This window comes from Natrix helvetica, assembly GCF_964273705.1.
Source record: "Natrix helvetica genome assembly, chromosome: 6".
NCBI classification, from domain to species: Eukaryota; Metazoa; Chordata; class Lepidosauria; order Squamata; family Natricidae; genus Natrix; species Natrix helvetica.
The window spans coordinates 71,965,203-71,983,463 of NC_138553.1; the positions used below are offsets into that span (position 1 = coordinate 71,965,203).

Here is an 18,261-nt window from a genome sequence, read left to right on the forward strand (position 1 = left end):
ATGCATGAAGAAAGCCAAGTAAATGATTAATGTTATTATTTTCTTCTTAGAATTTGATAAACCTATATATCTACTTTGATTCTTCTCTGCAGGGCTCCAAGCAAAGCTGGATTAATTTATTATGATTTCTGTAAAATGTTCTTTTAGCGGAGAAAGTCTCCGGTACTTTCGTAAGAAAACAAAACATTTTCTTCAAGTATGATATGAATCACTAGTTGCAATGTGATTGCAATGATAAGACAATCAAAAGAAAGCAGGGTCTTTTTGTACATAACATTTTGCCACGTTTTACCATGTTTTTTTTTAAAAGGGCATTTAAAGCAAAAATCCCTACATAAATGAAAAGGATCTTTACAGAACAGGTAGCATATAATCTGTACAGCTTTTATAAGAAAGGTTACTAAATGACAAAAGAGTTGGGCGAGAAAGGAATTGGGTAAAATTTGACCAAAAAAAAAACCCCACCCACAATTTAAAACTTAACATTTTAAATCCTGTTCTTTCACCTGGAATGTATCAGTATTATCATCGCCTTTTTTGCAATATTCAACATGAAGCTATATTTTCCCCTTCAGCCATCCAAGACCTATTTTTTAATTCTTAAAAGCCCTGTGAGACAAACATAGTTACGTAAAAAAGCAAACACATATAAGACCAGTTATAGTTCATTAAATATGCTTTTAAAGATATACAGGTGAAACTTGAAAAATTAGAAGATCTAATTTCTGGTTTCACCTTTTAAGTTGCATTACTGAAATAAATGAACTTTTGCACGATATTCTAATTTTTCGAGTTTCACCTGTATTGCATTGCCTCAATTGTTTTAAAACTCTGAGCAAAAATGAGAAACACAAGGTCAATATTTGATGTCAGTACTGAAATCTTACCTTACACTATCTCTGGCTTTGTTTGCAAAACCTTGATGGGTGGGTGTCTCTCCTAGTAATTTTTATGTACTTGGCAGCATGCACATTTAAAATCCAAATAGATTTTGTGTTCATCATACAATCTTTAACATTAAAATAATTTCAAAAACCTTAAGGTTTTCCTCTATTATACCTAGATATTCTGACGTAAAAAGATGTATTCATTTGAAACATTTATTAATTCCAAAAAGTATATAATAGACACATATATACAAATTCTTGGGTATTAATTACATTTTATTAATGTAATACAAATCTATGGGTTTTTCCATATGAAATTAAAGACTAGTACAACTAGTTTGCTATAGTATATTTGAGATGTACAGGTGATTGCAAGATAGTTGTATCTTTCATATTTTATATTTACATATTTAGTACATTGTTTTTATTTACATTACTAGGCATATGCTATAGATAGAAATTGGTTATATGCACTGTACATTTAATATTGCATTTATGACAAGGCAGCTTTAAGCCTTCAATATAACATTACAGATCATGCTAAATTATTGAATTGTTCCAATATCTTGTCTACATTAGTAAATTTTAACTGGAAGAATATTGATATTAGAGAGCAACTCAAAATTATAACAAAGGGATGTAAAAGTGGCAAAAATATTTTTTTCCATATAACAGCTGGTTGGGATAGCACTTTTCCTGAGTTATACAAAGAAATCAAGACACAATTCCAAGGAAAAAGAATAAGTATACAGAAAATATATCCTATGGCCAAAATGATATCAGCTATCTTAAATACCCAATTTTTATAAAACAATACTGGACAGAGTCCCCCTTTGTTTTTGATGTACTCGATGGTGGTTTTTTTTTTTTTTTCACAGCATGAAATATTGTTCAGTTTTGAAGAGGAAGCAATAATGATCCTAACAAAGCCTGAAAATCAGATCAAATGGAATTAACATTTTTTTCATTTCTCCAAATACATTTAGCACAGTAAAACAGATCCATTTTACATAAGAGAAATTCCTATGCAAATTATACAATTTAAAAAGTACAAATCCATGTACTCTATATCTTATTTTCTTTTTAAATGATTCATAAAATTTTCACTCTCACTGCATTTCCGCTGGTTGGTTTGTTTTTTTCCTTGAGGGTGGGGAAGGTTTATTTATTTTATTTGACACAATCTGACAATTTAAAAATAATAATGCACTGAACGTTGAAGTATCCTTATGTTTAAGAATCATTGAACCCTAAGAATCTCCCTTTACCTTGCAAACTTACGGGGGTGGGAGGAAGTGGGGGGATTCCAAATCTTTTCCTACTGGTTCTATGAGAGAGCATTTTGTGCACGCGCAGCACTCAAAGACCGCCCTCGGTGTCAGCGCTGGTGAGCTGAGCTGTTTTTTTAGCTCAGCTGAGATGCAGAAATCCGCTCTGCCACGCAAATCAACCAAGCTAAAAAGAAGGGAATATAGTACAGGGAATGATGGGGGCAGGACGACGGGCTCAACCAGAGGTGGTGTTTGCCGGTTCTCTGAACTACTCAATTTCCACTACCGGTTCGCCCAAACTGGTCCGAACTGGCTGAATACCACCCGGGGGATGGGGGTGGGTATTCTGAAAAACTAAATGTCATTTCCGTTATATGATTAAAGTCAAGAATCTATTGGAATATATTGGCTGTGAATGACTTTGCATGGTATATTAGTCGATGGATGATAGGATTAGAATTAACACAGATACCTATAACGTAGCCCCCTCAGATCAGTATTGATCTAAAGCTCTCATAAACTGAATCCTCTTTGTGACTGTGCATCTGTGTTACGATAATAACAGAACTACTCTGCTTTGTTCAATAAAACTGTTAAAAAGCATGCATTTGAAGATGAGGAACTCCAATGGAACTGGAATATGTTTCACAATCACTGAACAAAATGTCTTTAAACAAGAAACTTTTAAAATATCTGTGCAGCCTATGAAAGGCCAGAAAAAAATAGTGCTATTGCCTGTAATAATTATGTGTTTTGGCATCTATCCATTCAGAAAGGAAGTCAACATATACAACCACACTAAGGCATTCAAATAAAGACTTAAAGGCACACATGAAGAGCTCCTATATTGCAGTGGAAACATTAACTGCTTGAGTCTGTTAAATTGGACCCTTCAAAAGATTAATGGTTGATGAATATTTTAGAAAGCCAAATCATTTATATTATTAACCAAGTCCTTTCACCGAATTCCTTCAATAGGTTGCTGCTAAACATACATGTTTTTATATAATTTGGCTCTTAATTAATCAAGAACTCTGCATGATGGTTGCAAGAGAGTACATTTGAGACTTCATCAGTCTAATTTTCTAAACCTGATCAGCACACAGCAACTCCATGCTTATATTCTAAGAGCTGAGGTATACCCACACTCATACCAAATCACATTATCAAGTGCCCCATCACATTATAAATTCAACATAAGGCAGTAGCACATCAAAATATATTCTTCATGGATAAAGTAAGATTTTAATTAGGAAAAATATTGAAACAAAAAGATCTACATGCACAAAAAGGTTTTAAACCATTAGCTTAGTAATACATTATGGCAAACCAAACTTATTTCCTATTCTATAGTCAATATGTTTTGGAAACTCTAAAGTCAAATAACATAGTAAACATTACCTGCACACGGCTGAGTAAAACATCCGAGGATCTCATTTGACCACGCAGGTGGCATTATTTTCAAGTTTTAAATATTGTGTTCCATAAAAATCTACTCCTGGATTTCATTGTGTAAACAAACTTTCTATTAAAAGGACTCAAAACATCCTGTGTTTGCGAACAAAATAAGTGTGCAACCACCTCTACGTGACCTTCTTCCCTAATTTATTTGTACTCATTTTCAATGCAAGACTGATTATTCTTATTAGCTTGCATGCACCTCAGACACTACAAAATGCTTCCATCAAAATGTTGAACATAATTGACTAGGAATAAAACTGATGGAGACAACACAATCAGTCATTAGATCCCAATGAACATAGCACACTTTATTCATTCGCATGGTAACTCAATTACCAAAGAAAAAAGGGACCATAATGAAAATAAAATTTAATTTTCTGTAATCAATGAACAAGAATATTTCTTTTTTAAGCACACAAGATTTTCCCCTGTACTCTCATTTCTTTGGTAATCCAATAGCTTCTTGCTCAACAGTAATATAGAAACTGTAGACAATTGTGTGCCAGCACAACCACAATATGGAAACTTGATGTCACAATCAGAGCCACACTTTGTAAAAAACACTTTTTATCTCTTGTAATGGTTCGGAGCATCTGCAAATGCAAACTTCAATCTGTAGGCTTCAGCAAGGAGAACGCTGATGTCTTCGTTTCCCCAGTGCATCGTAGGCAAATTCTGTAAAAAGATTAGTAGTTCCTTGTGGGAAGAAAAAGAGAGAAATAAATCAAAAGATATATATTTAGTTAACTTCACTGGCTAGTTTTGCAGTATCAATCTAAAACTTCAAGATTGGATTCACCAAATTTGAGTTCTTTCTAGATAAAGGTTCCCCTTGCACATATGTGCTGGTTGTTCCCAACTCTAGGGGGCGGTGCTCATCTCCGTTTCAAAGCCGAAGAGCCAGCACTGTCCAAAGACTTCTCTGTGGTCATGTGGCCGGTATGACTAAACGCCGAAGGCGCACGAAACACTGTTATCTTCCCCCGAAAGGTGGATCCTATTTTTCTACTTGGATTTTTACCTGCTTTCAAACTGCTAGGTTGGCAGAAGCTGGGACAAGTAACGGGAGCTCACTCTGACAGGAAGCACTGGGGATCCAAATCACTGAACTGCTGACCTTTCTGATCAACAAGCTCAGCGTCTTAGCCACTGAGCTACCGTGTCCCTTTTTAGATATCTACACGTATATCTGTAAAAAGCACAACTAAAAGAGTGAGCATGTCATTTGTGATTCAAAATAAAATATCCTGACAACCAAAGAATTTAGGGCCACATAAATAAAGCAGCAATTCAGAACAGAAGAAAGCCAGGCAAAATTCTATTTAGGTCTAGTTGAATGAGTAAAAAGAGAAACTCAAACTCATTGGTTAATGACAAAAACTGTTTCTATAATTAACCATCTCACACTCGGAGTGAACTAATCTTCCTGTGCACCCAAATATTGTTATGTGTTAATTTCATATACAACTAGAATTGATCTACAGAAACCTTCTTCTAACATATTGTCCAGACAATATGGAATTATGGAATATGTACTCATTTAGTATTAATTAATAATAATTTAGGGTGAAAGTTGGAATACCCTTGAAGGAGAGCAGGTTGGAAAGAGTACTGTTTACAACATTATTATCTAACCTTTTATTTATCCAATATACTGTACATGAATAGTATATCAGTAAATATTTTTTCCAGGATAGCTGCAAAGTATAACAACACAAAGGATCTTTAAATATCAGTTATTTCTACAAGCATGCTTGACAAGGAATGCTGTGTGATCAGTCCAGTTCAAAAATACTTGTGCATCCCTAAATAAAATAATGTTTAAACCATGCATACAAACACCATCATATCTTTCTCCTGATGTCAACAACTGCTCCAAAGATTACACTTAAGAACCAAGAGTTAGAAATATGAAGAAAACAAATATTGCCAACTTAAACAGTGGGAAATAGATTTTGTTTCGCTACACAATTCATGCTAGCTTAACTGTTGCTCACTATCTGCTTTCTCAAATGGCTAAGCACTTTATTTCTAAGAAAAAAAATTGTTCTTAGGAATAAGATATAACAAAACCTGTAGTAATATCAGCCAGATTTATTTTAAAACTATGAAAAGCATTCGTAAAATGAATTCTCTTAAGACTAAGCCAGCTGTTAATAGATAGATATCCTAATGTTGACATGGAGTAGCTGTAAAAGAAAACAAATAATGTGTGTCAGCTTTATTTATTATTATTTATTACTTGAACTTATTAGTCGCCCCCTCTCCCCTCAGGGACTCGGGGCGACGTACAAAAGTATTATATAGCGTACAGAGGAGGTAAGAATAAATAAATAAGTTACAATACCTAAAAAAGTTAAAACCCCAGTGAAATTAACCCTTAAAAACTAAAATTACCAATTAAAAATGCCCTGGGCTGGAGAGATTGTAGTATTATGCCAGGTCAGCTAGTCGAAACAGGTAGGTTTTCAGCTTCATACGGAAGGAGCGAAGGTCGGTTGTTGTCCTGATGTCTGGGGGGAGGTCATTCCAAAGGGTGGGGCCCACTACAGAGAAGGCCCTACTCCTGGGTGTCGCCCTCTGGCACTCTCTGGAGGACGGCACCCGGAGTAGTCCCTCTCTGTGTGAGCGGACGGGTCGCAGGGATGTATGGGGCAGGACGCGATCCTGCAGGTAACTAGGCCCTGTGCCATGGAGCGCTTTGAAGGTGGTAACCAGCACCTTGAAGCGCACCCGGTAGGCCACAGGAAGCCAGTGCAGTGTAGAATATTAAACCAAAGTTTGAAGTAATGCCAATAAAACTATGCTATTGTAATGAACTGCTGCCATGGTTAGTAACAATTGCACAAAACATGGATGTTTTTTTCTGACATATATGCAGATAGGTATCTCTCTGAAACGAATGGGAAAGTATATGCCTCATCATCACTATTCTTTCCGCTCTAGGCGGAAATGATGGCGCTAGCCAAAACACCAATGAACACCAGCGCATTCTGAAAGATTCAGAATGATGACCTTCACTAGGGTTTTTGACAGATTCAAGGCCAGTTCCTCCAGTGTCGGGAAGGATGCACAGAGGGCGAAGAAGAAATCTGTCTTGGGATGGAGGAACAGATCTAAATTTGAATTTATAACCTTCCTTGCTAGGGTCTCCATTGACTTTCTGGAAAACCAGCAGAGAAGATTGCAAAGGCCAAAACACATGACCGCAGAGAACTCCCGGCCACCAGTCATAAATGCGAAGGGGTTTCCGAGCATATAAAATGGCGGCCATGTGACCAGGAAGATGGTGTGACTTTTGTTTTGTGTCGATTCTATATATTAAAAATTGGTATATATTTTACGGAAGTTTTATTTCTCCTTTCTTCCTTTATTCTCTCTCACACAAGCCCACACATGTGGTGAATAAATCAAATTTTGTGTGCCGCACTGTATCGTATTTATCAAACAATCCACAGATTTCATAGAATTTATTTTTATTCTTGTATACTAAAGTCATGCTGCTTTTAAAAATGTTATTATCCTTTAGAACAATTCTATATTCTGACCTGGATTTGTGCAGTATTACTTTTTATGTCCATTTTCCTCTATGCTACTTTTGACAAGGTTAATTCTAAGCATCCAATGAATCAGTAAAAGCAGGTCTTTATAGGTGATTTCTTTGAAAATTCTGTTACTAGTTGGGGAGGAAAAATCCTAGCCAAAATCTGGATGACCTAGCACCAAAAATAGAAAAATAAGTGATAGTTATATTTGACTCAACTGTCAACTAGGACTGACAGCTCCCAAGAAGAAGGCGACATTTTGACAGAGCAAACATCCATTAAACTTTCAGCCAAAACAAGTGACTGCCTTAAGAGGCAGAAAGAAAAGCTAACAAATGAAGGGGTTATTATTCACCAAGTTAATATTTCAAAAGGAATACAATACTATACGATTAAAGTGGTGCAAGCTTAGCTGGAGTTAATTAACATTTCTATTTATTAATTTTTAATTCTATGGGACTTGTGAGAAAATTTTTATAAAGTTGACATTTGAGGTTGGTACTTTCCTTTGGAACAGGTCAGTTTTTTATATAATTAAGTTATTAATTAGAAAAATCTTTTAAAAAAAGGTAATGAAAGTCAAATTGAGCAAAAAGCCAAGGAAAGTATTTATGGCCCTAATAGTGTCTGCTTACCCTTGACTTTCAGTTCAGTAAAACGGAGGTCAGAAATAATAATGCCCTTGGGGGGGGGGGGGGAATTATTTGGGTCAATTATTTGATCTGGCAAACAATAAATAACTGTAAAGCTCGCAATCCCTATATGAGTCAAGCAGCTGGATTCTCCTACTAAAGTAGACATTATTATTATTATTATTATTATTATTATTATTATTATTATTATTATTATTATTATTATTATTATTATTATTATTATTATTATTATTATTATTATTGCATCAAAAGAATTGTATCACAGCAGCCAGTTGTTTCGCCGGATTTGGCATTAATTACTAGTCGGGCCCCACCCAGGGGCCTAAGACGTCGTAACTTATTTTCGTAATATGTGTGCGGATCCAAGCAGTGCGGCCTTTTGCATTTGACTGATGGTGATTTTGTCAATTTTTAACTGTTTTAAATGTAATTCCAGTGCTTTTGGAATAGCACCCAGTGTGCCGATTACCACTGGAATTACCACTGCTGGTTTGTGCCATAATCGTTGGATTTCGATTTTTAAGTCCTGGTATTTCTCGATTTTTTCATATTCCTTCTCGGCGACCCTGCTATCACCTGGTATTGCGATGTCTATGATTGTAACCTTATTTTTCTCAACCAGTGTGATGTCTGGTGTATTATGAGCCAGTATTTTATCCGTTTGTATGCAAAAATCCCACAAGATCTTGACCATCTGACCCTCAACGACTTTTTCAGGCTTATGTTCCCACCAGTTTGTTGCTGTTTTAATATTATAATTTTTGCACAAATTCCAGTGGATCATTTGTGCCACTGAATTGTGCCGCATTTTATAGTCAGTCTGCGCAATTTTTTTACAGCAGCTGAGTATGTGGTCAACAGTTTCATCAACTTCTTTGCAGAGTCTGCATTTGGCATCATCAGAGGATTTTTCGATTTTGGCCTTAATGGCATTTGTGCGGATAGCTTGTTCTTGCGCAGCCAGGATTAGTGACTCTGTTTCTTTCTTTAATGTACCTGTTGTTAACCATAACCAAGTTTTTTTACTGTCCACTTTATCTTTTATTTTTTCCAGAAATTGACCATGTAATGCTTTGTTCTGCCAACTCTCCATTCTTGATTTTATCACATCTTTTTTGTATTCTTGTTTCTTCTGTTGGTCCTTCAGTAGATTTTTGTTCTTTACTTCGATTAATAGATGTTCTTGACTTTCTTTTAAATAATCAGCCAGTGCATGTTTTTCTTCTTCAACTATTTGCTTCACTTGTAATAGTCCTCTGCCACCTGATTTTCGGGGCAGGTATAGTCTATCAGTGTCACCGCGTGGATGTAAACTGTAGTGCATTGTCATTAGTTTCCTGGTTTTTCGATCCAAAATGTCCAAATCAGCTTGTGTCCAGTTAACTATACCAGCTGTGTATCTTATAACTGGTATTGCCCAGGTATTTATGGCCTTGATTGTATTTCCACCATTATTATTATTATTATTATTATTATTATTATTATTAGTATTAGTATTAGTATTAGTATTAGTATTAGTATTATTATTATTATTATTATTATTATTATTATTATTATTATTATTATTATTTTATGAAGGGGATATTATTCACCAAGTATATATATATACACACACACACTAACCGAAACAGAAGACTCAAGAGCAAGTTTTTTAATTCAAATGCTTCTTAATTGGTGAAGAGAATATCAAGGATGCGTCAATAAAATTGAATACTGACATTCATTGGTACAACAGTTCTCTAAAAAGGGGGCATATAATGGCAAAGGCTGAATAAAAATTGATTTGGCATTAAAAGAGAAAGATTTTAATGCAAAGTGTGTAGGATAGAGGGAAGGAAAAATGTGATGCCTATTTATAAAAATGAATTAGATTATTTAAAGGTAAAGGTTCTCCTCGCACATATGTGCTAGTTATTCCCGACTCTAGGGGATGGTGCTCATGTCCGTTTCAAAGCCAAACAGCCAGCGCTGTCCAAAGCTGTCCGAAGCTGTGAGAAGTAACGGGAGCTCACTCCATTACGCGGCACTAGGGATTCGAACCACCAAACTGCCGACCTTTCTGATCGACAAGCTCAGCATCTTAGCCACTGAGCCATCGTGTCCCTTTGAGATTACTTACGTAAGTACAAATAAAATAAATGTAAAATTGTAAATGTAGCACCCTGGCTTTTAACCAAATTGTAAAACCCAGCTGTAGAAAGCAGAATGCCATTTATAACAAGGAATTGTACCTAACCTCTTTACCTCAGGTGGCAAAACAAGACATATTTACATTGATTATTTTCCATCTTGCTGTTACAGTGTAACAGTTTAGCATTTAGTGAGTCATAAGAGAATAGATTTATTTATTTCTTAGATTTTTAGACCGCCCCTCTCCCAAAAAGGGACTCGGGGCGGTGTACAGTCAATATAAAATCAGTCATAATAATTAAATACATTTAAACTACATTTAAGATACATTTGGAGGGGGAGATAGGCTGTACTAAGAAATAAATAATTCTAATCTTAAAACATCACAATTAAAACCCCAAACCCTAAAATAAAATAAATCCCTGGGAGGTAAAACTAAGAAAGTGCCAGGCCAGCTGATTGAAACAGGTGGGTCTTTAACTTTTGCCGGAAGGAACGGAGGTCGGTGGTAGTTCGAATGTCTGGGGGGAGGTCATTCCAGAGGGTTGGGCCCATCACAGAGAAGGATCCTAGCAGACGGCACCAGGAGGAGCCCCTCTCTGTGTGAGATGCAATTTTTTTTAAAAGAAAAAAATAGTAAATCCCCTTTTTCTGTCAATTTGTCTGAAAAAAAAAACAAGCATGTGTCACTTTATTCCCTATTATTTACTTTATACCGCAAGGGTTCTCCCTCTTTTTGGGGGGGAGGAGGGTGAAGATTGATTTGCTCCCATCAGTAGTTTTGATTGAATTTGCTGCATCCAGGGTGTCTGTGATTTTCATTTTTATTTTCACTAGAGGCTACAAAATGATAAAGTCAGTAATTGGCATTGTTATTCAGATTCTACTGCAGAAAGAAACCCCAAAAAGAAAACAATTTTCTTTAGTGCAAGGCCTCTCCAGTGGCAGCTATGAATTACCAAGAAAAAAAAGAAAAAAAAAAGAATCACTGCTAAGACATTTACTTTGGATAGCTTAGGTCACCCAAACTGCAACTGTCAGAAAATCCTTTAGAAAATGGAAAAAAATATCTACAATTTGAAACGGAGCAATTCTTTGGTGATCATTATTAAAACAACTATAAATAATTTGAGTCGGGGGGAAAAGTTATTCTGAAATTCACAAATGGATCACAGATCTGACTATGAACATGACCTAGAAATTAATTAGAATGTACTTAGAATTAATAAGGGTGGGAAGGGACCTTGAAGATCTTCTACTCCAATTCTCTGCTCCAGCAGGAGACCATATGCCACTCCAAACAAATGGTTGTGCAATTTCTCCTTGAAACACCTCCAGTGATGAAGCATCCACAACCTCTGGAGGCAAGTTGTGCCACTGATTGTTCTTACTGTCAGGAAATTTCTCCTTAGTTCTAGGTTGGTTCTCTCTTTGATAGTCTTCCATACTTTAAATCTTGTACTGCCCTCAGGTGCTCTTGAAAATAGGTTGCCCCCCCCTTCTCTGTGACAGCCCCTCAAATATTGGAACACCGCTATCATGTCATCCCCAGTCCTTCTCTTTCTTAGACTAGGCATATTATCCAGTTCCTGCAACTGTTCATCATTTGACCTCCAGTCTTCTAATCATCTTTGTTGCTCTTCTCTGCACTCTTTCTAGAGTCTCAAATCCTCTATTGTATCATGGAATTGGGAAGAGTATTCAGTGCCATATAAAGCAAGTGTTTGTCTAATACCTAGAACTGCATTGGCTTTTTTTGGCAGCTGCAGCACACTGGTGGTTCATGTTTAAGTGGTTGTTCATTAGGACATCTGGATCCCTCTCAGAGTTGCTCTTGTGCAGATTCCACAGTGGGGACAATGCAGTACTTCCACAATATGAAATGTGCCAGGACTACTTATTAGATTTCAAGCCACACGCGACGAACTATACGTTCCTTACTTCAAAGATTCATCTTTGGAAATGCAACCTTTAAAAGTCAAATTAGAACAGCTGAGTCATAATTTCTTTGAAGCATTTGAAGGAACTCGTGCTTCCGGAGAACTCTTAAACACACAGCAGAATCTATTAAATCTGCCTATACTGTATTTTGGGTAGTTAATATGTTTTCACCCTTCTTAAAAGCATCAAATTAAGAAAAAAGCAAAAAGATGAGAAACGATACATTAAATGATTCATTCCATTTATTGCACAGATCTTATATACAGTGGAAGCTCGGGTCACAAACGCTTCTTGACCATGACGAAATTGAGTGCCGTCCAAAAAAAATCTGCTAAATGTTTCACTCTGTTCACAAACATATCCTTGAGTGGCGATCAATCAGAGCCACCGCGATTTCCCCTTCCGCTCCATTTTTGTTGGTGCGTGCATGCTTCCAGTCACAATCAAATCAGGTGCCGACTGAAGTCCTGGAATGGATTAGGGTTGGGACTGGAGGTTCCACTGTATATGTGCATTTGCTGGACAGAACAATACAGTGTGTGCAATCTAAGAAATATCCTATGGACATGGGATTTTGAATCTATTATCTGATCATTAGAAAGTATACAGACTAGGCTTAAAATAACAGAGAAACAACTCTTCAACTTGTGTGTTTTTTTTTAAATAAAAGATATGAATGAATTCCTTCAGGATTGCCAGAGGCCCACAACTTAAAAAAAACCCAACTAGAACTCCAGACAGGAATACAGTACACAGGGATTCCAAAAGTAACACAAAAGCAGTATTTATGCACTACAACTGCAGAGGGAAGTGGATTGTCAGTTTTGCAGGTACTTTCATGTCATCTGTTACACTTTGCAAGCTGCCATTTTACATGCAGCCAATTTAGCTACAATATAGATAGTAGTAGACTATCTTACCAAAAGTTTTTTTTTAAAAAAGTTAGAAGGAATGCTATTCTTGGTGGCTGGACAGTGTTTTTTTTTTTTAAGAGTGCAAGGGTGCATACCAGTGTCTGCATTTCCTGTGTCTGATGAGGAGAGCACATCTTTCTCCTTCTGTTCTGGCCACTTTATACAGACCCAACTGAGAGCGTTTTAACAAACGGCATCACTGTTTGGTTTGGTGGTAGCAGTGCCTCAGATAGAAAGTCCATACAGAGAGTGGTAAGGACAGCCGAGAAGATTATAGGAAGCTTGCTTCCTGTTAGTCAAGATACTGCTTATAAGCACTATGTGCTTAGAATTCAAAGTATTATTAGAGACCCCACACACACATTTTATGGTCGGTTTCTCTTGCTCCCCTCTGGGAGGAGGTTTTGAAGTATTTCTAGCAGGACTACCAGATTCTGTTCCCTATGCCATCCATCTGGTAAACTCCCAAGATTCGTTTTTCACAGTATGTAAATGTATACAGTACATCCAAACTAGACTGTGATGTTTCGCTGTGTTATATATGCGGATATATGCTTGCTTATTTATTTATTTATTTATTTATTTATTTATTTGTGTGTGTTTGTTTGTTTGTTTGTTTGTTTATATAGTAGAGGTGATGAGCCTTTGAGAGCTATATGCAATGAAATTTCATTTTAATGTATGCTGATAAGTGTACATTCAAAGTGACAATAAAATTATTCTAAGTCTAAAGAGCCATAAAAGTTTTGAACCTGATTGAATTTTCAATATTTCTGCATAAGTATGACTTAAAATGAGATCTGTTTGCCACACGTATTAAAACTAGCCAAAGAGAACCTAATTAAAGAAGTCGAAATTATCCTTGTTCATTTATTTATTAAGGAAAATGAGCCAAAGCTTTGCATTTGTATTTAGCAAAAGTATTCAAACTTCTAAGACTATCTGTGCTCACAAGTATATTATCAGAGAACGCTGAACATCAGTAGTATGCAGCTTTGGATCAAGTATGTAGGTTGAATTAAGTCATATTTATGCAAAAAGATTGAAAATTCAAAAGGGATCACAAACCTTTAAGCACCGCAGAATTTATATGAACCTCATAAATGTCATGTATAGCAAGGCATCCTGACCTCTGAAGGGATATTCATGTTTCTCCGAAGGGATTAAGAGAAATAATTCTGCCTGCCAAGGGCATATGGGAAGCATTAGCTTAAGAGAAGGCTCTGGGATGGTAAGGAATTCCAAAGTTAAGTATTTATCTTGCTGCAAATATAAATTTAGTCCCCAGGAAGAAATGTCAGATCATTTTATCATTCAAGGTTCAGGATTTGCTGAGTAGCTTGAAAAAAAGCTCATGGAGACTGGCAAAAGCTCTGAGAAGAGGCTTTAAACTGGCAGTTTAACCCAAATAATTCTTTTTTTTTCAGAGCGAATAAAATTTGTCACCTACTGAAATGGTGACAAAGGGATGGAAGACATTTTGCATGAGTTATTATGTAAATTATTCAGGTATATGAGATCTGCTTATATTCTGTCCCTAATATGTAAATTAATGACTTCTGTTGTATGTTATCACTTGAGATTAGTTGTCTTGCTCAGAGATATGTATTTTATTTCATAAACTATATTTTAGATTTACACTTGCACAGGTAACTAATCCACCATTATAATATATGTGTTATTTATTGATTTATTATATAGGTTATCTCATCAACAGGTAGTCTTCTATTTATGGCCACAATTGAGTCTAAAATTTATATTGCTAAACAAAACAATTGTTAAGTGAATTTGGGCCAGAGGTGGTATTCAGCCGGTTCGGGCTGATTCAGACTGATTCGCCCAAAAAGACTGAAAATTCAAAAGGGATCACAAACTTTTAAGCATCACAGAATTTATATGAAGTTAATAAATATCATGTATAGCAAGGCATCCAGACCTCTGATGGAATATTTATGTTCCTCCGAAGTGGAAGTGGAAATCGCCGGTGGAAATCGCGGGTGGGCTCTATGCCATCCTATTTAGGCATGCAAAAGGGGATCATGTACCCCCCCGATACGGCCACCATCATAAATATGACTCAGTTACCAAGGGTCTGAATTTTGATCACATGAACATGGGGATGATTCAACGGTCATAAGTGTGAAAAATGTTCATAAGTCACTTTTTCACTGCCATTGTAACTTCAAACAGGCATTAAATGAATTGTTGTAAGTCAAGGACTACCTATATTTGAATTTTACATTTTTGCATTTAAAAAAAAACTTTTTGCTGCTCATCACTGAATAAACAGTATTTTTATCATTTCAGGTGCTTTATTAAAAACACCTCAAGAGGAATTTTACCCATTTTTGGCCTCAGTAGTTTAGTTTTATTTCATTTTTGTCTTAAATATCTCCCCCACCAGGACAATCCCAGAGGACATCTCTAGTGGTGGACTGCAATTTTTTTAACAACTGGCTCCCTGCCCTAATGACTGGCTGGGTGGGCGTGGTTGGGTGGTCATGTGCAGTAGTGAGACTTGAATTACTTAATTAGTTCTCTAGCTGGGTAGGTGTGGCCATGTGACTGGGTGGGTGATGTCACTCATCACACCCAGCCACACCTCCAGGCCACTTGCCTCAAAGGCAGAAGTAGGATTCAGCCGCTTGGGACTAATCCCATCACTGGCTGGCCCCACCCATTTTACAGCCTGTTTTTTGGCTGTTTTTTGGGCCATTTTCAGACTGTTTTGGGGCCATTTTCAGCCATTATTTAGGCTGTTTTTTGGCCCGAAAAATGGCCCAAAACAGGCTGAAAAACAGCTCGGAAAATGAGTGGGGGCAGGGCCAGCCAATGGTGGGATTTGCTGGTTTGCTGAACTGCGTGAAATCTTAACTACTGATTCACCTGAACCGGTGGGAACCGGCAGCAGCCCACCTCTGGATATCTCCATTCATTATGTAGTACATCTCCTGGAATGGATGACATCATAAATAAGCAAATATTTGAATAAAGTTAGGTTGGTTAAAATGAAATCAAGCAGGGTAGGACAGTGGTTCATCTTGGGATGAAGTGATTCATTCCAAGTGATTTCATTGAAGTGATTTCTGGAGACAAAATTTGCCAGCACAGAGGGAATAGTAACATGTATTTGCAAAGAGTGCAAGAAAACATGATGCCTGCATCATCATCAGACCAGGAATCCAGTCCATTTAGGATAGCTGGAATCCTTCCAAATGTGATACCAGTTCGTTTATTTCTACAGGTTCCCTGATGATAGGATTGTAGTGCAAGTTGGCAAGAAAAAAATGTTCTCTTGCTGAGTCATGCTGATAATTCATGTTCTTCTTCTTCTACATTTATATTGCTATCATATTAATGGATGATGGGAGTTCGGTTGTGATCAAAGCAAGTGAAGAAAAGTGGGAGATAAACTACATGTCAGAACAAATACTGCTTGCTTCCTTATATCCTAGTCTAAGATTTCAATTAGAAACGGTTCTATCAAGATAAAATTATAGATTTAATATATTTCTCTCCAGAATTATATTATGGTCTTACAGGCCTTGCTATCTCTATACATGAAGCTATAAGTTATTATTCTTGCTAATATTAGAGCAGACTTTATAGAATTACATAGAAGTGAAGACATTTTGTTTCATGTTTTACAAGGACGCTGGCTATCTTAATTATTTTAAATGGTTCTTCATAACTTTTTGGGTAGCTGTATCAAAGTGTCTTCAAAATAATAACTCGATTTTTACCATTTTAAGAGACTGTATTATAAGAGAGGCCTTGTTGGGGCATATCTGTGTGTGTGTGTGTGTGTGTGCTTCCGTGCTATAGTTGATGATTGATTGCCTGACTTTGCCTAGTACATGTATGTATATATTCCTTGTAGATAAACCACTATTTAAAAGACAAGCCTCTGTTTAGTGTATTTTGCTCCTGGGTTGTCTCAAATAGCCACACTGTGTGCACTTTGACAAAGCGTAAGTTCTTTCTATTCAGCAAGATAAAGTACTGAATATAAACATGTGAACTATTTTAATTTTTTAACCAAAATACCCTCATATATATTAGAAACAATACTTTCTTCTAACAACCTTCCCTTGATGCAGCCAAGATAAACATTCTCACAGTAAATGGGAATGTTAGCAGCTACTTGTTTGCCCAGTGAATTTAAATTATCAGACAATCAAGCTGACAATCAAACTTCATAGACATGTCAAAGAATAGGAAGGCAGTTTCTGGAATATATTCCACTTGTGCACTAAAATATTTTTGCAGTTTGTAGTAGTGTTAGAACAGGCAGAAACCAACCATTCATTTCTGAACAGGTTGGTTGTTTGAATATGTTCAAATAGCAACAAAAGCCTGTACTTTTATTAAAATGTGCAGTATTTGCAGATTTAATAAATCTGGCAAAAAATATGGAAAACTCTGCCTATGATTAATGCCACCAACTTGCCTCTTGGTCTCTGTGTACACTAGTAAGGCAAAAGAATAAAGAAAAAAAATCTCTAATCCTTAACAGAGAACTAGGATAAAGAGTTCTGGAGAAAAGAGGTACTGAGAAAGAAGAGAAAACTATCAGAAAGCATTCTAGAACATCATGTTTGTAGAAATATTTCTTTAAAAAATAAATAGATATATTAATGTCCCCAGCATTCAATTGGCTTTCTTCTTTGCTGAAGATTCTTTAAATCCATGTAACTGTATTCAATGGGTTTCTTTCAATTAATGCTATTGTTCACATTAAATAATTTCAGATTATTGTAGCTATTTTTCAATTAGACCGATATTTACACTAGCTGTAACCTGCCTTCAAATATTAGTACAAATGACTTGCTCCCATAATAAACAGAGAAGCTATTTTATTTTTCTAATTTAATTTGAAAAATATTTTGTTACTAGCTTAGCTTATTGCAAATTTACATATAATTTATTTGATTTCTTAAAAAACAAACAATGTTTAAATTAGTTTGGGATTAAATTTATCTTCATATTCTGGCTTTATAAAGACATTTAAAAAGCATCCCTTCTCCTCTTTTGGAAAGAAAATCCATAAGGAACACTACTCAAAACTGCAATTAAATAGGAATACAACTATGTCCACCAATACTAAAACATTCACTGAGATTCTAAAGTAGTTCTGTAATAATTCCATTCAATCACAAATCTTCAACTGATTATTATATATATATATATATATATATATATATATATATATATATATATATATATATATATATATATATATATATATATATATATATATATATATATATATATATATATATATATATATATATGCTGGTTTTGTTGTATTCGGGTCTTTTCCCGTGTAAGGTTGACACACACACACACACACACACACACACACTCACACATATATATATATATATATATATATATATATATATATATATATATATATATATATATATATATATATATATATATATATATATATATAT

General features: G+C 35.6%; 1 protein-coding gene across 2 annotated transcripts in view; it reads right to left on the reverse strand.

Moving 5' to 3' along the window:
* Window positions 1-1,142: 1,142 nt before the first annotated feature.
* Window positions 1,143-18,261, reverse strand: part of TBC1D22A (TBC1 domain family member 22A) — a 133,963-nt gene continuing 116,844 nt past the window's right edge. For both annotated transcript variants that reach the window (XM_081958796.1, XM_081958795.1), the window contains exon 13: window positions 1,143-4,315. In XM_081958796.1, the coding sequence (XP_081814922.1) occupies window positions 4,187-4,315 (129 nt within the window). In that variant the 3' untranslated portion in view covers window positions 1,143-4,186. The remainder of the gene's footprint in view (window positions 4,316-18,261) is intronic.